The sequence below is a fragment of the Melanotaenia boesemani genome, chromosome 11 (assembly GCF_017639745.1).
Source record: "Melanotaenia boesemani isolate fMelBoe1 chromosome 11, fMelBoe1.pri, whole genome shotgun sequence".
Classification (NCBI taxonomy): Eukaryota; Metazoa; Chordata; class Actinopteri; order Atheriniformes; family Melanotaeniidae; genus Melanotaenia; species Melanotaenia boesemani.
In genome coordinates, this window is record NC_055692.1 from 23,713,688 (window position 1) to 23,739,726 (window position 26,039).

The window sequence follows — 26,039 nt, forward strand, 5'->3', positions numbered from 1 at the left end:
CACAAGGCTAAAAATATTTGGTGGTGAAACCTTACCACAACTGCAAAACAAAAGAAATTTGAGTGAGAAGATAAAGAGTTGGCCTTTCTCCGTTTTCTTGAAAAGCTACTGATTTTCTCCATCCAAAATTACAGTGGTCTACTTTTGGTTCCTGAGTGTTCACTGTGTAAAAAAGCAGCAAAGCCATCAAAACACAATGTGAGGAGGGTAGGTAGGACATGCACACCAGGCCAGCAGAGCAGTGCTACAATGGAGAATACATTCAAACACTGGAGATGAAAGAACATGATGGTTTCATTGTGACTGTTCTGGGTTGTACTCTAAAACACTTCAAATTGTTTCCCCATCTACTGGGCTCATATCCAGTTCTATTTATTTCTAAACACATTCGGTGAACTGAAAATCGGGGAGTGTAGCCATGTTTAGATATTTTGTCCACACGTTTTGTAAATTAAGTGGACTAGTTAATTCAGAGTCAATCCCATTGAACAGGATACTTTAAGGAGAACTGAGAAAAGAAAAAAAAATTAAATAAAAAAAACCAACAAACTGATCAATAAATGTGTGAGTGTTTCTGAGGTCTGTGACTGCTCCAGCCTTTACCTTTACTTCTCTCCTGAATACAAGACTAATGGAAAGTCTCCAGGGGGTGCTTGAGGGTTATTCTCAATTTGGAGCCTAAATGTAAGACTTATTTTCAATTTCCACTTTTATCATGTATCATTAGTCAGAACAACTTATATTTAGGTACTGTACACTTTGACTGTGCAGAAAATATGAATGAGCCTTCAGTATAGTGTCCGAAGTTCACATACTTTTTATAGGCATAAAACAGGATAAATAATATTAATATTAGAGTTTGCTACATTTAAAACTGCTGTATACAGGTCAACCCACGAATATAAAATAAGAAATGTGCAGCCCAGCAGACAAAGATGCTGAGTAATTAATTAAGCTGCGTCCAGCTAATCAAATTCACTTATCTCGGATGATTCATGGGCATTGAGATACTTCTATTAACTGAATCCACTTACCAAGGTAACAGATGTACTTTAAGCTGCTTTCTTCACCTATTGCAGGCGGCGAAAAAAAGAAAGAAAAAACTTTCAACACTCAGCAGGTCCCAGCTCACCTCAGCCTGACAACTATTGTATCAAAACACGAACAACACAAAGCACTAAGCAGCTTTAACAACTTTCCTCTGTCAAATACAAGAACAACTAAACGTAGCTAATCCCTTTTCTCATCTGCATGTAAAGATGGCACGCACGAACCCTACCTGACTGCGCGCGCACTGCTACAACAAGGACTATGTCGCGGAGCCATGTGCCGTAACCAAAATAAAAAGGTTGACAGAGGCAACAACCAGAGGCGTGTCGCGTCGCTGAGGAGGGAGGAGAGGAGGCTGCTGCAGAGATAATTGAGCTATTAATTTAGAAACGGCCGAGATGTGCGTCCACGCGCCACCTGCTGACAGAGTGGAGCAGCGCGTGCGACACCAACAGCAGCCCCAGCTGCAATTAATTGGAGCCAGCATCTTTCACCTGGCCTCGCAGGTTTATTTGGCCCGTCATTAGTCAACAATTTTAAAAACTAAATGTCAAAACATGTCAAGCTGAAAAAGATGACATTTTTTTTTCTCATAAAGTATCAATAAAACCGTTTAAATCGTCATAATGTCAAACTCTAGAAGCGTCACTAAAATATAACTATGTACATTCCTTATTTTATCACTACTAAATTCGGATTCGACATAAATGTTAAAACGTTTAAAAATGAATACTGAACACAATAGGTATCACACTGTTCTGTTTAATAGATTTTCTAAATAAATTGCGTACCATACAAATGTAATACATTGTTTTTTAAAGCAAATATATATTATACTTTCAGTTTTATAAACTGTTATAATCTGTACAATCATCTCATGTGTCTAAATTAGATATTTTTTTTTACAGTGAAATCAGGAAATTGTTACATAAACTTGCAAAAGAACTTAATGATAAAGGTCTCTACTTAGTCTTAGAAACTTGTCTGAAAAATTGCCTGGCTGGCACAAATACAGAGGGTTTTCTGAATACTGTTGTTAAAGGTGAGACTGTTAACAGAGAAGACATTATAGGAAGTAGCAGCAGCAAACAGAGCAGGAATAAAGTGACCTGGGAGTGTTCTATGGACAGATGATCTGTGACATGTCATTATAGATAAGTTTTGGCACAAACTGCAATAATTCAGTCACATCACATAAGAATAATTATTCAACCATCAGCTCCAGAGATGTGCAGATTCAGTTCTTATACAACACAAGTTATGTTGTTTAACTTAACAGAGGTTTGAAGTTTAATTTCAAAGGATATAAACTTTTATTACAGCACCCAGAATGTGATCTATGTCTTTACTTTCACCTTTGGCAGATCATTACATTGTTTCTGAGGCCCCTAAACACCTTAACATTCTTTATTAGAAATCTTACTGAAGAAACAACCACATAGATTAGTTATTTTTATACTCCTAAACTCTTGTGGAACAGATCTTGATATACAGTATCTGAGCCCTTATTGTGTTTTATTTTGAGCACTATGTACAGATGTTGATGCTGTTTCCTCAAGTACTGCAGGTTTTTCAGAGATCTGAAAGAAAATCTGGAGAAAATATTTAAAGGAATCATTAATAATCCAACAGAAAGTACACAATTCCTCATTCATAACTCCCAGCAATGGTTTGTGATGGCATGGTGAAGACAAAAAGCTGAACGCAGCATTGCAATGTATCAGGACCTCAGAGCGAATGTTACTGTTCAGCGGGAAGGAATGCAAATTTCCTGCAGCTGCAAATAGTTGTGGAGCAAAAAAAAAAAAAAAAAAAAAAAACAGTCCATTATTTGCAACTGAAACAGTCACATCAGCTTACATTCTTTCCTTACAAGTGGTGTGTGAAAACACTCTTCAAGTCTTTGTGAAACTCACACAAACACAGATATTGTGTATGTGCACACACATGCAGGTTGGTGAGAGAAGAAACTACATGATGTACACCTCTTCTCTTCTGGGAAACTGAGTGAGCATGCAGCTCTCACTAAACCAGGTGTTGAAGTGTGTCAGGTAATGGAACAAAGATTTTGATCATTGCTGGTCTTATGAGTGTTTTCACATGTGGACAAACAGTGAGTGAGGAAGTCAAACTGGTGTCACATAATTCCCAGGAAAAGTTCCAAAAGCACGAGTCCTTTCTGACGTACCTACAGAAAGCAGAGGATACTCTGTGGTCACAAAACATAAACAAATAAACTTGTGGATATGGTTAGATGTAAAACGTATTAGTTCTAATGACAACTGCAAGATTTCATGATGTCCACTAGAGGGGGGTGTGACACAAAAATGCTTCATGACTTTTCATATTTACTTTGAAATAAAAAAAATAAAAAAAACTATTTAAAAGGTTCTGCAGAAAAATGGTAGTCCAAAATGAAAACTTTATCTAATATATAATCAGGCATCATTCATTTTAACTTGCAACAAAAGTCCTTACCTACAAACCAGCCATCATCACATTTCTCCATCACTTGCACAATGTCTCCTTCTCTGAGCTCTAACTCATCTGAATTCTGTGGTTTGTAGTTGTAAACAGCTTTGTATCTAAAATTGATAACATGAAAAAAAAAAGAAATTATAAACCAGCCTGACCAAAACTAGTCTGTTCTGCAACAATGAAATCAAACAGACATACGGTTGGCGTGGCACCACTGTGGAACCAGAGTTGTTTGGCACTTGTGAGTTGACATGTGCATGAGAACGAGCATCTGGGTTTGGTATTGCACCCTGGGAAAAACAGAAACCTCATATCAGACATTATGACATAATAAATGAGGAGTCATACTCCAAAGACAAACAGTGACAGCACAGGTGTGAACATGCTGTGAATTTCTAAGGGCTGCAAGTGAGAGCAGACCTGTGGGGGATCAGTGTATCTGGGAGTGTTCGCTGAGGGAGCTCCTGCTCTGTGCACAGATGCTGATGACTGAGTGGAAGGAGAAACGACTCTAACTGAGGAGCTCTGGTTGGCCAAGTGTGCTGCAACCCAATGGCTGTTCTGGCTGGAGGGTGAAGCAGTTGTGGAAGTACTGTGGGGCAGACGACTGGGTAAAGGTGTCTGGTTGGGGGATTGTGACTGTGAAGCTGGACTGCCATACAGAACAGGTGAAGACGGTTTCACAGGGGAGTGCTCAGGTTTGGGACTCATGGAAGTGGGACTGAAAGGGTGCAATGGTGACCGTGAGCAGGGTGAGTGGACTGGGCGTCCTGGACTCTGTGGTCCAGGTGAGATGGGAGACATGGGGCCCGGTGAGTACTCATCCATAGAGTATTTGGTTCGGGGCATCTTGTTGACCTGGACATAATTGGCTGGGAAGATGCCACTTCGACTTGTTCCAGAGATCCTGCCCTCCAACCATTTATCATCAACACGCCTGGTTATGCTGATCACCTCACCCTGGAGGACAGAACAGCATTTAGAAAGATTATATTGCAAAACAAAAAACTAAACTAAAAATACAGATAAAATCTCAGAAAAACTAAACTAAAAGCTGCACACATGCAATATATATCACTGTAGATACTGCAATGATAACACAACTTGATTTAAACAAATATTTTAATATATGGTGCAGAAAGTATATCACTGAACACAACATATCACAAAATAACAACAAAACCAAAATAAATTGACATTTCTCTAAACAAAAAATTAAATAACTACAAAACCAGAAGAAAAAGTTGAATTTTAATGTTGTGCTTTCTGTCTTGTTGAAGTGTTTTATGAAATGTTATCCACAAAGCTTATTTTGTGTAATGAGGTCTATGGTTTTGCTTTGTGAAATCTTCAGTATTTTGGTGTTTTGTCATTTGTTTTTGTATTTTCTTCTTTGTTGTGTTTTGTGAAACGTTTTCGGCTTTTTGGTTTTGCTGTCATCCTAATTAGACAGACAGCATCATTAACTTATCTTGCCAACATGCATAGATAATATTTATAAAAATGCCAATAAATATAAGTTTGACTCTCAGGAAAAGGAAGATGTTTAACACTGAGTTAAAAGATTAAAAATTAGCATTCATCTGTTGTAAAGTTCCTGGGAAAACAGTGGAGATGGTAGAAAATATTCTGCATAAAGATTTAAACATGTAATGCATATACAGTATAAATGAAGCTCTTCCAAGCAGTCAATTACCTTGGCCACAAAAGTCTTTTATTCGCCAAATAAAAAGACTGGTTCCTTCCAATAAATAGTTTTGATACATCCATTTTTTTTTTTTTTTTTTGCAAATCAGACAGACAACACATAATTTCTCAATAAGTCTTAGAAATGTTGATCAGTGAATTTAATCACAAAACCAGGATATTTCCAAAGAGAATGTGAAACTAAACTAATCAATGCCTGATCATTTACTATACAAACAAATCAGTGGTGTCAGTTTTTGTTATATAATTTTTAAAAAGAAAGCAATTAAGAATGTTATGAGGCCAATGAGGAACAAAAGCATCAGTCTGTCTTTTTCCAAAATCTTAACCTTAGATATGAGCTTTTGTACCAAAATAAATACAGTTAGACATAATAGAAAATGAACCACTCACTTTACGAAAAGAAAGTTCAACTGGTAGGTCGCCATTGAAGTTGTACAAAGCTACAGCTTCCCCGTAGTCCAACACCTGAAGACTAGGAGACCTAATAGGTGTCGGCTTCTCTGTGGGAGGCAGAATCTAACAGGGACATGCACACTGTTAGTCAGTAGCTCCTGGTCTATGATATAAACATATTAAGGTGAAATAGCTTGAAATGACAAACATGAAGAAATTCACCTCCACATAAGATGTGGGAAAAATACCAGCTCTTCCATGATGCTCTCCTTCAAACCAGTTGGCATCTACCTGCCTGTGGATGTAAACTATATCCCCTTTCTGCAGTGTGAGCTCTCTGAAGAGAAGAATAATGATAAATGACAAAAATGGGCATCCTTCAGTCTAACGAAGTGAGTCCAAAGAGTGTAAATATTGTTTCATATGTACATTATGAAAAGGATTCAGACTTCAAGGTCAGTTTTGACACAGAGCTTCTTACAACTTGAAGTTTTCTTTCAGAAAGGCATGTGATGATATAAGAAAGGCATATTTTTTAGTATCAGCTCATACAACTCACTTGGGTGACTGAGCCTGGAAATTAAACTTGGCTCTCGCTGCTTTCATCTGGAAACACAAACCAATCATTCAGTGTTTTACAAAGACTTGCAGTTATCATGAGAACAATTCATAACATGCCCTCTATGACAAGTTTTAACCCTAAAAAAAAAACAGGAAAGTACACAAACATACCTTTTTCTCTTCTTTTTTTGATGGGAGCTCCATTGTTTCATTTGCAGGGCAAAGACGCTCTACTGTGGAACACAAAGAAGATGCAGAGGTGTTACAGGGGTCTAATCCATGAACTCTCTTGTTTTAAAATTTGTTACTATTTAAATGCTATAACAGCCTTAACAACTACCAAACTTTAAAATGGATATTAAATTTTCAGGAAAAGACTCAACAGAGCTAATCTTTAATCAGTCTTCCAAGTCTCACTTCCTATTTTTGTGGACTTCCTCCCCACCCATCACCAGCTGTTCCTACAGGAAGAACCTGAAAAGACTTTCCACGTTCTCAGCGGCTTCTTTTAACAAGTGAAATACCAAAGTAGAAAACACACAAGCAATGAAGGAAAACCATGAGAGTAGCCTGTTTTCTTAACACACTTTTGGATAGACATAAAGATAAACTGTGCATATGAATTGCTGTTTCAAAATAAAATGAAGCCCATGTTTACCATATGCAGGAGCAGATGTCGATGATGTTGCACCAGCGGCCTGGACAGGCTGCTTTGATGCTGATGAACTGCTGAAAAAGTGAAGAAAAGAAGTCCCTTTTATGTTTACATTTGTGTCAGTGAGTCACCCAATCAGGGAGAGGGGTTTCCCATGACAGCAAAAAACAGACACAGATAAATACAGTCAGTTAGGAGACAGCGTATGTGGTATTTTTCAGCAGGTTTAATGTACACAGCTGTTTGGTTTAAATACATTGGATGGAGATGAGAGAAATAATCGGATAGCCAGAGGGGCCAGTGTGTGGGTCTTTGTTTTTCTTGAATTGAAAATCTGGTTTTAATGAGGCATGTAGCTTCAATTATCCTTACAACCCTGACAGTCCATTCATGAACAGAATCACGAGCCTGTGTGTTTGTGGGTTAGGGATAAACCCAAAACCCAAAGCTTCCAGCCTGCCTGGATTCCTCTAAACTCATCTACATGTTTCCAGACAGTGTGATTTTTGTGTTTCACTGTTTTCCGTTTGCAGCTGGGCACCCCTCACAAGTAAGATCCCTGATACTGTATGTTTCAAATTCACACATCCCCAGTAAAATCCTCTTAAGACTGGAAAAGGTCACAATCCATGAGCTCAATTTATCAAACAACAGTGAGAATCCTCCAAGAATGCATTACACACATGGTAAGAAATGTGGAATGCTGTCTGCTCTTTGAAGAGAAATACTGAACTTGAACTTGTTAAATTAACTATTTCCCAACAGAGCGTCTAGCTCATAAAGTCACATGATCACGTAACAGGCACCCAGCCAGGTATCAATGGCTGAATTACAGCATTGGAATTCCTAAAAGAGCAGGAAGAATGCAGCAGTTTCCACTAAATGATGATGCAATATCAAAGTGGATTAGAAGAAGGGGAGCTGCACTAAGAGGAAAGCTGTGAAGATTGATCCTGGATTTTCTAGTAGCCTATGCTTGCATGAACTTCTTCTTTAGAGAGAAGAAAACACTATATAAGTAATGCCTAAGGCTTACCAATCATGTATAGCCATACCATGATTTTTCGCCTAATTTCAGTTGCTTAGATACTCTTATAAAATGCACATTTGTTTATGATGTCCACTTATCTGTGAGGGAAATTTGTATTTACTTTTATCTGTCTCTTTGTTAATGTTTAAAGGCAAAATTTGCTCATTAGTGTAACAAAGCAAAGATATGAATTACTGTACAATAAAGGAAAAAGATCTAATCAGAAAAATCCAATTCCAATTTAAAATTAAAATCAAATACAAAATCCAATCAAATAAGAATATGTTAAAAGATTAGTAAAACTTCTATTCAAAGCAAGCGCCTCAAAGAGTAATCATTCTTAGATTTCTACATTGCAATCACATAGTAACACTTATTTCTGTCATTGACTAACCTGTGGTTGGTAGTGCCAGTCTTTGGAGCAGCTGCTGGATCCCTGCCTCTGGCCTCCTACAAGCAGAGTGAACACTGAACACAGTTTGTTCCCTGCAGCACCCCTCAGCCTTCTGTACTTCACAGTTCAGAGGAAATCTCACAACAACTCAGACAAAGTAGAGGTGCTGACCACTCCCAAAGGAGCAAAGAAATCCCCTGGGTCCTATCCTCCTCAGACTACCAACAACACTGCTCATGATCTGTCTGAGCTGTCTGTGATTTCAGTCAAATTACAGCCTATGAAGTTGATTCAATCACACACAAAAAAATCAAGAAAAGCATGAGAATTAACATTTTTGGCAAGCTGCAGTGGAGCTAGAAAGGGAAGTGCTAAACAACATTATGAAAAAATACAATTAAAAGAAAACAAAGTCTTAATTTTTTGGCAGTCAGGTCTACATTTGCTGGGGGGAACTGGCAGGCAGGTGATTTAGAAAGCAGCTCAATAAGAGTGCAAGGCAGGCAGGCAATTCTGAGTTGGTCATCCAGGTCAAACAGGGGAAAAAATGCATACAGTATATTCAAAGCAAGCAGAAGTATCATACTGATACGCAGCTTTTATCAGGAGCGTGGAGATGTTGCTGAACTGGATTTTGCTACAGGGATACTTGAACAGAGAGAGTCAGGAGGGGGGGCTCAGTACCTCACCCCAGCGTCGACGCTGCTTCTTCTGGGAAAGTCTCCTCTCCAGACCCTGAATCTCCGAGTCCAGCTCAGCCTCAAATCGACTCAGTTCAGATACCAAACTGGCCTGAGCCCCAGCAGTTATGAAGGTGGAATGCAAAATTAAAACATGACTACAGACTCTGAGCTTTGGAGCTAATGATGGATGTTCTAAACTTTAAAAAAATAAATCTTGGTAGTGTGAATTGACAAACTTTGAATATAATTCGTGTGGTAGATGCTCACCTCAATGGAAGGGGACTTTGGTTTATCAGGTTGTTTTTGGGGGGACAGCAGAGCCTGCAAAAGAAAAAAAAAATACCAGAAGTTGGTTTAGGGATAAAATTGTTACTGAAACATCTGTCACATAAGGCCAAAAACAACCAGGCAAAACAGAAAACATTCCAGAGTCATAGCAACATGAAAACCTCATAATAAGTGCTTGTACAGTTTATTTATACATTTATTCGGGAATTTTAACTCCACGTAAAAGAAAAAAAGTAAGAAAGCTGTGTAAAATCCCAAATATTAAAATAAATAAATGTTTTTGGAAAGCAACTGTGTGGAAGGTGCCACATGTTGCTCCAAACCCTGTATTGATGATGCACTATAAACAATGCCATGGGCACAAATGCACTCTTCTACCATCATGGATGATGACTGCTGAACTATTATCCAATACATTAACACATAGCTACTCAATTCAGTCCTACAGGGGCTGCAGTTATTCAATGTATTACTGCTCCAACTCACCTGACTCAAATAAATGATTCGTTGTGTAGAACTTCATGGGCTGTTGGGTTCATTTGATTTGAGTCAGGTGTGTTGGAGCAGGGATACATTGAAAACCTGCAGGACCCTGGCCCTCAAAGCACCAAACTGAGTAGTCCTGCATTAACCTGTTAGATGGTCCTGTTCCTCTTTTGCGGTAATGAACCACTCAGGATCTGGTCAGAATCTTTGTCACAGCATAATTCGCTTAGTTGAGATCATAATTTCAGTTTTAAAAAAATTCCATGCTAAAATTGTTACTGAGTTACATTTTAAAAAATATGGGAGAACAATTACAATTTGCCAAAACACATTTGAATAGGTCACAATAGAAACAGACATACAGATTAATATATTTCTCATTTTAACAAGCACAGCATACGTTGTTCACTTTCTTCTTACAAAGACTTGACACCACTAGTGGCTGATTATATCAAACATTACTTTAAAAGGCCCTGCTGCTGGGGAAACAGATAACTGCTTTATTATTTTTTCTTTTTCTCATTTATTTATTTATTTATTTTTTTTTTTTTTTCGAAAACTTGGCTGCACTTATTTCTGTGAAGTCCAAGTCAACCTCTACCCCCCTAAATCCAGCCTTGTGTTGGAAGTCATTGTTGTTACGATCAGAGACTATAATGTCAGTAAGAAGCAGCAAAACACAGATATGTTCTGTGAGGTGGTTTTCATAATACTATCTGGGGGATACAACATTGACCACTGTCATGAAGAGGAAATTAAATAATTCCCCATGCTGTGAGCCATTATACACCACAAGAGGTTAACACCATAATACAGATCACAAGACACATTAGCTCTCATGGGGGAGTGGAAACAAAGATTTCTTTTCTTTGCATGTGTAAACACAACACACATTATGCACACCAGATCTGGGACATTGTTTCAAGAGCCATTAAAAAAAAGCAAAAACTTTAAAAGACACTGCTCTGCAACTCACAGAGGGTATAAAAAAAAGTTAACACATAAATAGCAAACAAATGACCACACACTCATTTGCAACAGTGCCTAGACAGTACAGGACACACGGGATAATAAATAACAGCCTTGCTGATGCTTAACCTCAGCACCTTATTAATCACACACATAAATCATTTCTTTTTCTTGTCTGAAAAGCTAAACAATGAATTCTGGAAACATGAATAAAAGAAGTGAGCATATCCAAGGATAAGCAACCAACAATGAGCACAAGTTACTGGATACCTTGTGTAAGAAGATGAAATTCGAGGAGTTAGACTTTAATCCTTAAAGAAAAAGGTGATAGACCTGATCTAGAGATCCTCTGGGAAAACAAGACTATACAAAGAATTACAATAATCAGAGGCAAGAACAATGCCAAAGGAAACTAAATCTGAATTATCACATTTATATTAGAGTCTGTCTTCAAAGTGTGAGCCTGTGTAAGTTCATACCTTGTTGCTGCTCTCTGAGGTAGTGCTCTTTCCTGGCTCAAAGTCGAATATACTTCTTGGTTGAGGGTGCTGCTTTCCCGGGTCTGACAGCTTATCAACATCCTCGCTCCTGAAACACAACACCACCACCACACACACACACGCACACACCGCAGACAGCAACTTAATCACGGCTTCATTGTGAGATGCCTGTAACAACAAATCCAAACTTGTCTGACCCACACATTTTCCCTCCACTGAACTTGGCCAGACTGTTGGTTGGTATTTAAACAAGACATCGACTTTGGTCTGTATCATACAGAAAATCGTGAGAATAGAGAAAAAAGTTGCTCGGTCCAAAAATACTGATAGTTCACGTCTTGCACTAAGCTAGTCTGGCCATTTCTTCTGTTTTTACATGTGTGCTAAGCTAACGACCTGTAGCTTTGATATTTCCAGAGGTGAAAACAGTCTTTTCTATCTGTCTCAGAAAAGAGCAAAAATAAATAAATAAAAAATCACATTTACTCCCAACTCCACACAAAAACCTTGATGTCGCATGTCAACACAAAGCTCATATACATATTGTTTTTAACTTTCATTCTATATGTTTTTTGGTTTTGGCCACAAGGAAGCTACTGGTTCAGAATTTAGTAAAAATCTCCCTTCTCCAGCAAGCTTCTCCTTCTACAAAAATCTTGGTGACGACCTTGTGACATAGACAATGCTGGCAGAGAACATTTTCTATATAATGAAAATGACATCAAGTGTGTTACAAGTGATGTCAAGGAGTGAGTTGTGGTGCATTTGCAGGAATGTAGATCTAGCCCTTTAAGTTTGATTCCTGTTCTTTATGTGTTCCCTCCATGGAGCTCAAAGTTTAATTTTCTTACCACATTGGAAACAGCATGTATCTTTTGTCAACTGAAGGTTTTATTAAATTGCCCAAGTAGTGTGAAGTGAGTGATTGTCAGTCATGTCAGAGTGCCATGTGATGAGCCTCTCTTCTTGCTTGAGGGGATATGAAAAGACCTCCTATGACTGTGAAGTAGCAATATTAAATCATGGTAAACTCACCAGTCTGGTAGGGCTCCATAGGGTGTTAGTCTGAAGAGGTTTTTGTCTGCTTCATTGCGTTCTTCTGTTTTTGCAGACAACTGGAGCCCTGTGGATCAGTGGACCAGTGCAGATCAGTCGTAAAGTAAAAAATTAATGGTGTGGGTTTTTGTGGATTTACTCACCTTCTGCCGACCACCGCTCAGAATCCTCCAGCTCAGACTCTGATGAGCAAAGATTTTATTTTTAGACTTTCTACACCACTAAACTGTTGTACATATTTAAGTCACAACTGATGTTTGAAGCTGAACAATGTGGAGGTCATTTTATTTTTTTATGATTTTTTTTCTTATCAAGTCATACTTTTGCATAAATGATAACATGTTTGTGTATTCAACCTCAGTCTACAGATTCAGCTGATAAATCAGAGTTATGAAAAGAAAGGTTTGGCAGTCAAAGTACAGCATAGCATAAAATCAGTTATGTGTAGTCAAATTATCTTAAAAACTTATATTTGGGTAAATGCACTTTTCCAGTTGTGTATTCCAGCATGATTATTCTTAATCAACAAGTTAAATCCTGCATTTGTCATGCCAAAGACAGAAAAACATAAAAGAATGCCCTACAATGGTGCACAGCTAACAGTGAACAAATTTCTATTATACAGCACATAATAAAGACACATGATCAGCAGGATTTGGGAGGGGCTGAGATAAAAAGCTGGATTATTGTCAGAGCTCATAAGCTGAAATGACATAACGCTTTAGGGTTCTTTCTTTAGGGCTCTTTATTTCTCCTTTTCTGCTGCAATAATCAGTTGGATCACCTTTACACTACCTGACATATTGACACAGTGGAATTTGCTGTAGTTAAGTGTGTGAGAAGAGGAGGAGGAGTGTCCTTACCCTCTGGCCTCTTGTGAATCTGTCTGAACATGCTCTTGTACCAGTCTCTAGGCTTATTCACGCTCTGGCACATACAAAGTAGAGAGGAGCAGAAAGTAAATCAACCTATTGAAGTAGTCAGGTCACATCAGGATGAAGTGTAATAACTGAAAAGTTTTGTGTTTATCTTACAGATCTGGACGCAATGGGCATCCCAGTCTCATCCACTGGACCTATTCCTGAGAACTTGATAAGCCTTCCATCCCTGCTAGGAGCCCAGCTGCGCGGTAGAGTAGAAGAGACTTGGACACCATTGGACAGTCCACCTGTGATATTACCACAACAGCAAGACTTCAGTCATTTTGATGTTTTAATTATTACTAAATTTGGCTTCAAACTATGTAAACAAGCATGTATCTCTTGTTCAGCCCTAAAATAAAATGCAAAATCCTGGATCCAAGCTACTGAGCTTTGTTTTTGTATCTATTTACATTTAAAATGCAGTGGAAAGCAAATGTTTTAAGGTTAATTTTATTACATTTCTTATAATGTCATCTTACAGTGAAATTTACCTTCAAATTCTTTTGATTTTTGAACCCATTATTATAACTTGTACTGCAAAACACAGTTTCAAAAACCACAATCTTACCTTGTGACTGTGAGGGTCCATAATACGATCCAAAGCTCAGAGTTGGTGAGCCTCCTCCATTCAGCTCTGGCCCCTGGTTTCAAGACATGTACATAGCTTGAATTTTATAGCATGTTGTGCTTAAAATTTCCACAGGGAGGAGCACTTGTTTTGTTGTCTTCCCCTTCTTCAATCTTAGCATGTTAATACAGCCTGCAGGCCATTACATACCTTGACCTCTCCAGATGGCAGCCTCGCTGAGCGAAAAGGGCTCAGAGGAGGAGTAGGGAGACCAGGGGAGATGACCACCTCATGGGTAAGTTCTGGAGAAGTTAGTATGTGCTGGCTTGAAACTCCAGAAACCCTGGAGAAAATATTCTGGGAGCCATTCAGATGGCCTGCCACTTCCGCACTTTCCTAAACACACAGGAAATTAGAAATATGGATGAACAAAAATAATGTGTGAACTTTGCTCCTCTCCATGTGCTCTTGTGGGCCCTTGGTAAACAACACTCTCTAGGGGAGGTCATGTGAACTTGTTAGCGGACCATTTATTCTCTGGAGAATAACTGGCCTCTGTGGGGGGAGTGTGATGAAAAGGCCCCTAATTTATTTAAAGTACGAGCAGTGGGAAGTGGTGTTCCACCCTCTTTATCATCTCTCTCGCCACAACTGCAGAAAGGCCTCATTCAAGGTGCAGAGTGGGGACACTGAAATAGGAGAGGACCATTATGAGCCCATTTGCTCCCTTTTCACCAGTCCTGCAAGTTAGGGGGGTGGAGCTGGGGTCAGAGAAGTTGGGAGGGCCTGTTAATTTCAACCTCTAAGTCCAGTGGTCTCCATGGTGATCCTTTCCCTCCCTGCCAGCCCATGATGGCCATTTCTTCCTCTGTTGGAACATTATGTATTTGAATCAGGTGCTTTAGTCCTCCCTGAGTGGTTGCCAAGGGTCATGAGAAAGAGCTGTGTGGCTTCGAGTAACAGTGCAACTGTTATCTGCACTGCATGTTATTGTGAAATAGATCCACACTTATTAATGTTGCAGTGATTACTTTTCTTCTTCTTCTTCTCAATTTAGCCATATTGCTAAACAACTTCTCTGCATTTATAGACATATTTCATTTATGATTTGGATTTACCTGAGTCTGCATGTGATCCATTACAGTCCTTCTGTGACAGATATTAAACTCTTGTACCCAACATCAATTATCTGCAAAGACATACACATTATTTATTGAATTGTTAGTTTTCATTATCATTGAAATATAATCCTAATGAGCTGAAAGATATATGTGAAGGCATGCAATGTTTTGATTGTATTTTAATCATATTTTGTGTCTTTTTGTCAAAGCAGACTATGGTGTGGCATGCACCATGCATTTTTCTTTATATGTGCAGTACTATAACGATGCTAAATCATGATTCATAAATACATTTAAATCCCAAACACTTTGTTTTAACAGAGAATTATTACAAATAGTTGCACAGAAAAACCTCCTTTTCTAATAGAGGTTTAAATAGAGCATCTATCTAGTTAAAATAACACATAAATACAGATATTAATTGTGTGAATTACCAAAATAATCAAAAACTTTTTTTTGTTGTACAAAACTAATGTAAACAGATGCTTTCCATTTCTTTAGGAGGGAATGTTTTTATTGGAAATATTCAATCCAAGTTATCAAAAGCAATCTTATCATCCTTAAATTTATCTCTTTAACCCTTTAAGCTGCTTTTTGTGAAGAGAAGAACTGAGCTTCCCAGCTATAAATACACATTTAAACCCCCGGCAGACTTGACAGCTGTTCCATTATCACATCCTACTAGTTTTCCAAAGAGGGAAAGTCAGCATCACCCGCTTTTCCTTGAAACTACGGAAAAACCCACCCTAAACAATGAGTCACTCACATGCCTGCCTCATTTTTCCCAGTCATACAATGCTATAATGACCCTAACATGAAGGGGCTGGATGATGGAGAAGCTGGGCTACTGAAAGTAGAGATCAGGCCCTAATAAACTGCACCTCAGAGTCACAGATTAGGCCTGCTGCTTGAACATCAAAGGCATGCTGAAAGCGAGAGGGAGAATATTTCCACTCCTGAATGTGGCAGGCACCTATAGCAGCTAAATGGTCTATAATGACAGTGTAAACCATCGCTTCTCTGCATCCATGAAACCTTGGTTTCAGAAATGGGAAGTTGTTAAATTATTTTTAATCTTTGTTGCATTTACATTGTGATTGAAACTAGCATTTTTCCAGAAACCAAACCAAGGATATAATAGTTGTTGATTTTTACCATTTTATGAGGTCAAAATAAGGATTTGCCTTTTATTTATTTTATTTAAAAGTTGCTTTAAAGCTTGACAAAAAAAAAAAAAAAAAGTAATAACAGAGTCTGGACCAGGGTACAACAGGAACACTATTTGCAACTAATGAGTTTTCCATGTGGAATTTGCTGCTGAACATTAGAGTCTATAATCATTGTGGTCTCGACCAAGAAAACTATACACTTTGTGTGTTTCTGTGCAGCACAAAACCTATGCAGTGATAGAATCAATGTTCAGAATTTCAGACAACAATATAACTCAGCTGAATCATCATCTCCCAATAAACTGTGTTACATAACAGGAAAAGATGGGAACCAGATTATTGTGACAACAACAATGGCATTACTGCTCAGGCATGACAAATGACCTGTCATCCCCTGAAAGCAATCACAGCCAGCTGATTATCCATCTAATGGGAAGCATTGCAAATAAGCTGCACTTGGATATAATAGCTTAAACTCATTCACACAGTGTCTGACATATTGGTCTGTGTTTACAGCTGATCTCCTCTAAGAAGGCAGCAGCTTTAAAATGTGTTGATGAGTCAATTTTAAGTTCTTCTGAAAAGAAAGCAAAGAGGTTCCTTTTCTTTTTACTGCTACCACTCAAGTATAATAATACAGAATCAAAGACACCCCCAATCAATTTAATATTGCAGCTTCACAAAAGTCCAAAAAGTTCTGCCTCCTTCAGCTTCAGTAATGCAACCGTCAATCTTCAATCAGACTCTCCTTGCCTCACTTACATCACTGAGCTCATCAGTGTTTACCGAAGGATTATACAACTACACAGATATTCTAATTATATCCTTGTGAGATAGTTTTGATGTTCAGTTCTAATATAATTTTATAAGCATTAAAATTATGGACTAATATTTTCTTTTACTACATTTTTCAAAGCTTGATCTTGGAACATTCTCCACTTAAATACTCAAAAAGAAAAGAAAAATAATGGCTGACTTTTAGGAAGGATTAATTAAAAGAAACATTTAATTGCTTATATTTACCCAAAGGTTTTGGTTATGGATTCATATTAAGTTTATTTAATCACATCTGATCTTGTTCAATTTATTTACACATGGCAGTAAAAATAGTAAATGAAAGTTTGTAATAAAACTGGATGAGAAGTATATACAATCCCATTTCCAAAAAAGTTGTAATGCTTTCTAAAAAGTTAATAAAAACAGAATGCAATGATTTGTTAATCTTATAATCCCTTTTTAATTCCCAATGGAACATAAACAACATACCAGATGTTGATGCTGAGACATTTTAACATTTCATGGAAAATATTAGCTAAATTTGATGGGAGGAACAAATCTCTAAAAAGCTGTAACAGGGCGATGTTTACCACTGAGTAGCATCTTCTCCTCTTTTAACATCTCAATGTAAACGTCTGGGAAGTGAGGGGAGCAGTTGTTGGAGTTCCAGAAGATTAACGTCGTCCCATTCTTGTCTGATGCAGGATTCTAGCTGCTCAACAATCCTATGCCTTATTGCTAGATTTTTCATTTCATGTTGCACCAAATGTTTTCTGTTGGTGAAAGCTATAGGACTGCAGGCCGGCCAGTTTAGCATCCAGACTCTTCTGCAAAACCATGCTGTTGTGAAGGATGCAGTATGTGGTTTAGCATGATCTAGTTGAAATGTGCAAGACCTACCCTGAAGGAGACGTTATCTGGATGGGAGCAGATGTTGCTATAAAAACCTCTATGTACTTTTCAGCTTTACACAGATGTGTAAGCTGGCCTCACCAATGCAAGAGTAATTTATGAAAGTGGCCCTGAGCACATGCAGTGATTTCCAGTAGAGAATGATGCTTTTATGATGAAAAATGTTCTTAATGCAATGCTGCCTGGTGGCTTATAGATCACAGGTTTTGACCTTGGGCCTTGTCCTATGCATACAGAGATTCCACCTGATTTTCTGAATCTTTTTATATTATACACTATAGAAGGTGGGATCTTTTGCAATTTTACTTTAAGGAATGTTTCTTTGCAATTATTCCACAATTTTAGACACACTTTGTCATAGACTGGTGAACTTCTGCTAATCTTTACTTATGATAGGCTATTCCTCTCTGAAAGGATCCTTTTACACCAAGTCATGTTACTGACCTGTTGCCAATTAATCTAATTAGGTCCTCCACATGTTTTTGATTTATACCAATAACCTTTTTAGTACTTTTGTTGTCTGTCTTCCAACTCTTTCAAGATGTGTTACTGCCATTAATTTCAAAATGAGCTAATATTTTCCACAAACTGTTAAAATGTCTAATATGAAGGAATAAAAAATGGGTTTTTGAGATTTGCAAATAATTGCATTCTGTTTTCATTTACATTTTACACATCAGCCCAACTTTTTTTCGAAATGGGGGTTATATAATTCAAATACCTACATCAACCTTGTAGCCATGTTTACTTTTCATTTTTAAGAGGAATAATTTAAGTATTCTCATTCATCCAAGAAACCTTCTGATGACTAAGCTCATGTCATAACATTAACATCATCTCACTTCACTGGGGAGCAAAATCCATCATTGAACTGTTCCAGCATCACATGCAAACCCCCTTTGAGAGCACCTAACACAATCCTACCTAATAAGGATAAATCTGTGTTGATGTCTTACAGGAAAAGCCAACTCCAAAAATCTGGCCCTCCCTGGGTTTGTTCTGAACACTCAGTGCATTCTTATTAAATTACTGTGATTCAACACAGGAGGCAGCTCCAAGCTACTACACAGAGATCTGGTTTTAGAACTGCTGGTGTCTGAGTGCCTGATGCTATCTTTGTCTATGTATTTACAAGCTATGCACCCCCGCAAGGTGACAGGTCCGTTATCACCACTGGATCGGATTTGGGGAAGAAGGAAAACACAGCCATAAAAGGCCCCATGTGCACCTCAGATGAAGAGATGATGTTCAGCTTTAGACATACTTTCATGACACTGAGATTTTATATATCCAGCTTGCCTCTTATCTTCACATGTTCCACATTCAATTCAGAACAGTGCAGCTGAGGACATGCAAAATGAGAATCAGGGGATTTTTTATATGAAAATCTCAGCCTCTGTCCCCAGGAAATTGAGATGGTCTCTCTAAGGACTGAGCCAGATGTCTAAATGTTTAAATGTACACTCATCCAAAACCAGAAAATAATATGACTCCATCAGCAACACAATATTAACTTAAAAGAAGTTAATTTAGCCAAATGAAAAGGACTTATTTTTTCTACTTTTTATTCAAAGTATGAGGATGTGAAACCAGGCTGTTATCTGAAGTTGTTGAACCCTAGTGTACCTACTCAGCAGCTACTAGGTCAGTGAACTTCACCACACCCCTGTGATTCCTGTTAATCAAAATTGGAAGTTTATATTACAGCACAACAGTAAAACACTTGCAGTTTTGCAAAAACAAGCAAAAAATTCTAACCTTAAAAACACATGACAGAACTAAATTATCTGTTAGATCATTTTCCTGCAGCACCAGAGCAAGACCACAGATGACAAGCAAACATTCATAAGTAAGCAGTCTTCCATAGGAGGGTGAGACCAGGTCTCACTAAACAGGACCCTAACCCTCTGCTCCTCTCTGCTACACACAGAGAGCTTCTTGCATTGTTCTCATAAAGAAAAGGGCTGTCAAGGTGACTAAACAGAGTCCAATGAAAAACTGTGGCAGAGTTGACCCATGAACTTCTGTGATCACCATCCAGGAAAGACTTGTGATTTGCGATCAGAGGGAGGATCACATTGTCAGAAAGTCAGGGAGAAAGGTCTCTAATGAAATGAATTAATTCTTCCATGAAGAATTAAGAACAGAAACATATAGTTAATCACTGACTCCAAAAGGCGGGAGTTGTTTTGTAGCAGTTTCAAGTCAGCAGTTTTTAAGCTATGTTACGTGCATTGTGCAGTATTCATGCAGTATAGAAAGACTTTGATCATCTGATGGGATTTTAATTTCCTGGATATTACTGGGACCTGTGCTCTGAATTGATAGAACAGTAAAGTCTTATCACTCTTTCACAAACATATTACTGCTGCCTGAGCAGTTACACAACAGGGTTGTACAACCAACCAAAACCATTTTGTCTTAAAAAGCTCTTAGATGCTAATTACCAGCACATTTGTTAGGTAAATAACACAGGGATTACATAAACACATTAAATGAGTCACTGTGCAGCTATGTGAGAGGTCAGTTTTGTGAAGCTGATCACACAACCACAATGCCCTTCAGCAGCCAAGCAAGTGTGCAGATGGAGCCCATACAAGGTCTTGCAGCCACGAGTTTATGATATGCAGTTATTGAGGGGATACACACATTTATCAGGGAGGAAAGTATTTCACCTCCATGTATGGTGCTTCTCCAGCCTGAGCAGCAGGAGGAGTCTGTGTGTGTGCTTCTTGTCAATGAAGAAGCAATGTGTTCCCAGGAGAAGATCCAAGTCAATAAATCACAGCTTCCCTCAACAAGATGAGCCAAACACAAAGTTCAAGCTGATTAGGCTGATCAGATCTGCGCTTGTGAAAAAATAAAAAGAAATCACATCATTTGAGATCATTCCGTTTTGCTTTCTTTTTTTTTTTTCTTTTTTTTTTTTTGAGCATGTGAACAATCTGCAGACAGAAATGAGAAAATCCACACTCAAAGTGCATTCACAGGAAGAAAAAATGGCACAAATCCCCCAGCCTGTCATTTTACATCTTCTGCACACTGCAGTTATGAGCAATGGCAGCTGGAGGCTCAGTAATATCACAAAGAGGGTCAGGGCCAACTGTGGAAATCACCCCGACAGTGAGGGGAGCCTGGACAGGACAGTCCTGGGGCCATTAGGCTTGAAATCTGCAGAAGCATAAGGAAAAGTATCTTGACAGAGCAAATTATTTTCTCAGACTCCCTGGAGCTCACCTGGCAGCTACCAGTGTACACCTACCCACTGGGCAGTGCTACAAGAGATGACATATTGGGAAACTACCCACATTGACTCTCGTGTATGCATGTGTGTGTGGCTTGAGCTGCTTGCTCAAAACCTCAGTCAGTCAACTCCTGTTGTATGTTTCAACACCAGAACCACACAGCTTGCATGTGTTACCTTCTTTTCAGATACACTGCAAAGACACCAACCTCCTCTGGCAATAAAGCTTTGAAGCAGCAAGTAAGTCCCTGAGCAGTCAGACAAGTTACTCAACACACTTGCAAAACAACAAATGTCTCTATACGACCACAAAAGTTACAATCACTCCCTGTTTTTTAAATCTCAGCATCAATGAGCATACTTACCCTCCAAGTGGCACCAACCAGTAAACTCGCACCTCTTTCTCTGCCTGAGTCCTACATGAAAACCACTCTGTGGACCCTCTCTGCACTTTCTCTCTCTGAAACTAACCAGGACACACAATCTCTCTCACACTCCCAGCCCTCGCTCTGCCTGCCTCCACAGAGGACTTCCCGGTTGACAGGCATCGCCATAGCAACACACTTCAGCCTACGTTCAAAAGGCACCCAGCACTTGGCTTGTCAGTTCAGGGGGCACCTCCTTCAGTAAAGTGCTCCCATTGTTGTGATAAGGTGATATTTCACAGCATGGGGTTAACTAAAGCCTGAATGCAAATAGTTTATTACCTCTACCTCCTAAGTACCACCCAGTGACTTCATCATGTCCCTTACTAACTTTATCTCCCCAATACAACTGTGTGCTTTACTTGTGTGTGTGAGTGTGTGCGTATATGTGTGTGCACAAAACCCAGGTCACTTGCTAGCCAAAGGATAGAAGGGAGAATAGGAGCTCTTTCTGTTCCTGTGGCTCTGGAACTGTTTCAAGGTGATTACTCCATGCCACATAGTCAACCACTGACAACATCTCTTCCTAAATTTCTTTTCTCATGATCACAGACTTGCAAATGAACACACACACACACAAGCTATAATTTTGGATGCCGAGATGAGAGGAAGTAACTTATAGCCTGACAGACACTGTACATACAAATTATTCAAAGTAGGAGATGTGCTGTATTGTGCAAATACGTCAGTCAAATCCTAACTTTATAGTTGGCCAAACCATGCAGCCAATGATAGCTAAAAGGAATGAACATAGACTGAAAATATGCTGCCTCTCCTGCAAGATTCTTACCTAAATAAAACCAGGATTTCCAGTTTTCCCACAGTTCTTGCCAATAAAGACACACAGCCTGATATCTAATGTGCTGACAGCTTTTGGTGTTAGTCAGTCTGGTCATCTGTTAACAATTGTAATCTCACCCATATTCAAGTTGTGATTCAGAGGCAAACTTAAAGAAGGACAGTGTTTTATGAGTGATGTATTTACTTGTTTTAACATCTATGTGCTGGCAAGTTTGACCCTGAAACTGAAGGACTCAGCCCTTTTTAATAATTCAGTGGTCTGGCTTGGTAGAGCAGGGCTCAGAGCAGATATCCTTTTACCAGGCCTGTACTCCTCACAGGGTTGTTTTTGCCAAACAGTTAAACTGGTGAACATGAGCAGCAAGCTGGGCAATTCAAGCTCCCTAGAGGAAGCTCAGCTCATAATCTGTGTCCCGCTGGAGCAGATTGTCACCCCGCTGTGACCACATCTGACATCCTGTCACTCTGAGGCTAAATGAGGTAATCATGCAAGAGGCAATAACAGGTTTGGCCCGTGACTCAGCACCTTTTCACACGGAATTATTGTCTGTTCCCAAAAACATACATAGGGGCTCCTTATTTCTAGCTCCATTTACTTTCCTTACAGAGATAATGAAGACAGGAAGGAAGGTGCAGGATCTTGTGCTCCAGTCCTTCACTGAGATGGATGGATTCCAGCAGACCTTTACTGTGTTGTAAAGACCAACCACTGTCCTTTCACACAGTTCCATGACGTTGCTACAGAGACTCATGAAAAGGACAACAGCCAAAGATTCCAGCAAGTGAATAAACCATGACATAAATTTGTTACATAATGAAAAACTACATCACTTGGTGACTATAGCACTGGGTTTTTGAAACAAGAGACAGCAAGTCTGTACAAATCACAGGACAAAGCTATAATCAAACACAGATATAACCAGGAAGATATGAGTCCAGATTAACAAGCATCATCATAGGGGTGGAGGACAGATTAAGAAGTTATGGATGCCACATCCAGTGCCACAGGTTGTGGAATGTCTATGGCAACACAGACAAAACCATCAGATTTATTTTCTGCCTGTAGAATTTGTGCTATACAAACAAACAACTAGACAAATCAGAAATAATCCACACTGGGTTTATTTTCATACTTGGGTGGGAAAAAAACAATTATAAATAATTATTTGAAAACTTCCACTCATACAGAAATATTCCAACAACTGAAAGAGGACTCAGCTTTGGGGATGGAAATCTGACGATAACCATCTTCAGTCAATGGCTGCAGCATTGTCAACAAAACTAAATACACATATTCTTCAAAAAGTCATAATGATAAAATAACTGTAAAGATTAAATACATCATTTTTGTTGCAGTGGTTTCCATCAATGCCCAAATCTGTTCTAGCAATTCTCCTAAACAATGAACATCTACATCAAAATAACAAGGAATAACAACAAAGAATAACATGACAGAGAAGCAGGAAAAATGTTATCTTCTTCTACAAAGTAAATATTTATTTCCTTGTCACTCTAACCCTTGCTGAACTAGTCACAGAAAAAAGAGGTTTTAAGTTGTGCAGTACTTACAGACGAGTGCTGGCTGCGCAGTGAGGTCTCCTCAATACAGAGGGAGAGAGGAAGTGAATGAAAAAGAAGGAGGGAACCACTGCTGCTCCTCATTCCTTGTTTTCCCTCCCTCTTTCTCTTTCTGAGGCCAACAGGGTGGCTTTTATCTTCAATGAATGATACAGCGTGGGTCTGAATGTTTGACTGGCTGTACGTAGGAGTGTGAGTATGTGTGTGAGTGAGCATGCACATTAAAGCTCATCAGAGACGGCGCTCAGTAATAGTTTCCATCCACAGCTGGAAATAATAGCGATTCCCATACAGCCACAGGCTCGGTAGAACCACCCTCCAGTGTTCTATTTGCAACTGAGGAGGAGACAATTTACATAGCCATCTCGATAAATAGGCCTGAGTGGCATACATATTATAATAACCCACTCTGTTCATTGTCTCAGCTCTTTAGATAGTGTTTCATATTTGTATCAAGCACAAAAGACGTTTTGATAGTCGTCTACAAGATCAGATGACTTGCTCAATCTCACAAGGAACACTCTTATCTTAAAATTTTAGCATAGAGACGTTTTCAAACACACAAGCAAACAGTTGAAAGTATCAGTATTTCCATTCTCTACTCCACTTACCCTCTCTGGAAAATAAAAGCAAGGAAGCACAGCCCAAGGTAGTGCTGCATGTCTCCTTTTGGAGTCTACATATAGATTAACTGTATTTGTGTGCAAGTGTGAAGGCTCTGTTAAGCTCCTGAGTAGTTTATCTATTGGTTCCCACTCCCACGTTTGCTTGTTATGTGAAACAGACATCTGGCAGATTCCTTAACCCTGAGATCAGCAGCAGCTCAGCTCTGCCATCCAAGATAAATGTTTAACAGGTAGCTTGTGTGATCAGAACACAAAGGTCACACTCGTGTCTGTTCTTGAAGTTTGCTCACACGTCAGGAGAAAACCATGCTGCCCAGCACCTCCACAGCAAACCTAAAATTTATCTTGGACAGTGAAGACAGACTACACTTTTTTTTTCTTTTGTCAGTATTTGTAAAATTAGAAAGCATTCCCTAAAAAAATTTAATTAAAAATTGCAACGCAATGATTGAAAGATATTTAGCAAAAGTATGTATTCTTCTTTGTCTTTTAGAGTTTGTTTTATGAATTGGTATTCATGATAAATAGTACTACACTGACTCTCAGTGGCCACACAGAAAACTGCTGCATTTTATTTTAGACACAGACAGATGTCGCCAGAGCTCACAACTCATCACCAAACTGAAGTAATGATTTCAAAGCACACTAACAAACAAACAAGCAGAAATGGAATGTGGTAACTAAGAAAGATATTTTCCAGTCTTTTGACATTTACTTATAATAGGAATGATTTGTTTGTATCCTGATGCCAAAGCTTAAAAAAATACAAAAAAAAAAAAAATCAAGATCATCTGGCTTTTTGATTATAAGTACCTGGCATCACAAGTATAGTCACTTATGTTAACAAAAAGAAAGCAATATAATAGGTACTTTAACCTGCAGAGGGCCACAAGAAACCAGCGCCTGTACAAGGATGTGGCAGATCCTTTCTGACAGCCAGCACCAGCTCAACCAGTTGAACTACCCAGTCCAATCCCTACCCATTCAAGTGTAATTTTAGCAACTGCTGGTTCTATGGAAACATGTTGATAGCTATCAAAAAAAAAAAAAAAAAAAAAAAACTAACTAAAAAAACAGTGAAGACTCTGTGCTTTCTGACTGAAGAATTTAGAAAAACAACAAACAAGAAGTCAGCTCACGTTTCACACATCAGCAGCCAACTAAGATTTAATAATCTCTTTGCAGCATGGACAGCAGTGATTTTAGGTGTTAAAAGCTAAAACTGTGAACAAATAATGATTTATCTAGCTGACTGCTGAACTTTCATGTTTGAAAAAACATCAGAATTGATGACATGGGGGCAAAAGACAGCATGAGTTACAGGGCCAACACAAAAACAACCGATTCCATGAAATTCAAAATGTAAATGTAAAAGCTAAAACGTAAAGAAAGAAATTAAATAAATAACATTAAAATAAAAAAAAAATATTTAAATATAAAAGAAAAAAAAAAGTCATGAACTTCCTCCAAACTATCCAGCTAAACAAACACGCCTGCTTACAGATATCTATCACACCATAAATAGATTTCGTAGCAACAATGCTGCACATGTTAAGTGGAAAGTTAACCTGCATGTTGCAAATCAGCAGCCCGCTGGTCTTCTATTACACATTAAGCTTTTTTAAAATTTGGACTAAAAAGA

The 26,039-nt window shown here is 38.5% G+C and overlaps 2 protein-coding genes across 11 annotated transcripts in view; both read right to left on the reverse strand.

Annotated features, from left to right (window-relative positions):
• pdlim2 (PDZ and LIM domain 2 (mystique)) overlaps positions 1-1,479 on the reverse strand; it is a 32,439-nt gene extending 30,960 nt beyond the window's left edge. Inside the window, exons 1-2 of one of the 3 annotated variants that reach the window (XM_041999982.1) lie at positions 1,280-1,479; positions 1,035-1,060 (exon numbers count right to left, since the gene is read on the reverse strand). The gene's annotated coding sequence lies outside the window, so the exon portion shown is untranslated. Of the gene's footprint in view, positions 1-1,034; positions 1,071-1,279 lie in introns of all 3 variants that reach the window. The other 2 variants (XM_041999981.1, XM_041999980.1) reach the window with 2 other exon arrangements.
• Positions 1,480-1,796: 317 nt separating this feature from the next.
• sorbs3 (sorbin and SH3 domain containing 3) lies at positions 1,797-23,878 on the reverse strand. Of its 8 annotated transcripts, none has more exons than XM_042000041.1 (22): positions 23,763-23,778; positions 20,399-20,567; positions 14,863-14,933; positions 13,955-14,140; positions 13,745-13,817; positions 13,288-13,421; positions 13,117-13,180; positions 12,397-12,435; positions 12,233-12,320; positions 11,177-11,285; positions 9,222-9,275; positions 8,956-9,063; positions 8,272-8,327; positions 6,851-6,921; positions 6,364-6,425; positions 6,191-6,237; positions 5,854-5,968; positions 5,629-5,754; positions 3,949-4,488; positions 3,727-3,818; positions 3,529-3,635; positions 1,797-3,238 (listed from the first exon to the last, which is right to left on the reverse strand). In XM_042000041.1, the coding sequence occupies exons 3-22, from the start codon at positions 14,881-14,883 to the stop codon at positions 3,177-3,179; spliced, it is 2,154 nt and encodes a 717-aa protein (XP_041855975.1). In that variant the 5' UTR covers positions 14,884-14,933; positions 20,399-20,567; positions 23,763-23,778; the 3' UTR covers positions 1,797-3,176. The 8 variants fall into 8 exon arrangements, with proteins under 8 accessions (XP_041855975.1, XP_041855974.1, XP_041855973.1 ...); XM_042000040.1 differs by lacking the exon at positions 23,763-23,778 and adding an exon at positions 21,333-21,461; XM_042000039.1 differs by lacking the exon at positions 20,399-20,567 and having other exon boundaries at positions 23,763-23,878.
• Between the last annotated feature and the right edge of the window lie 2,161 nt (positions 23,879-26,039).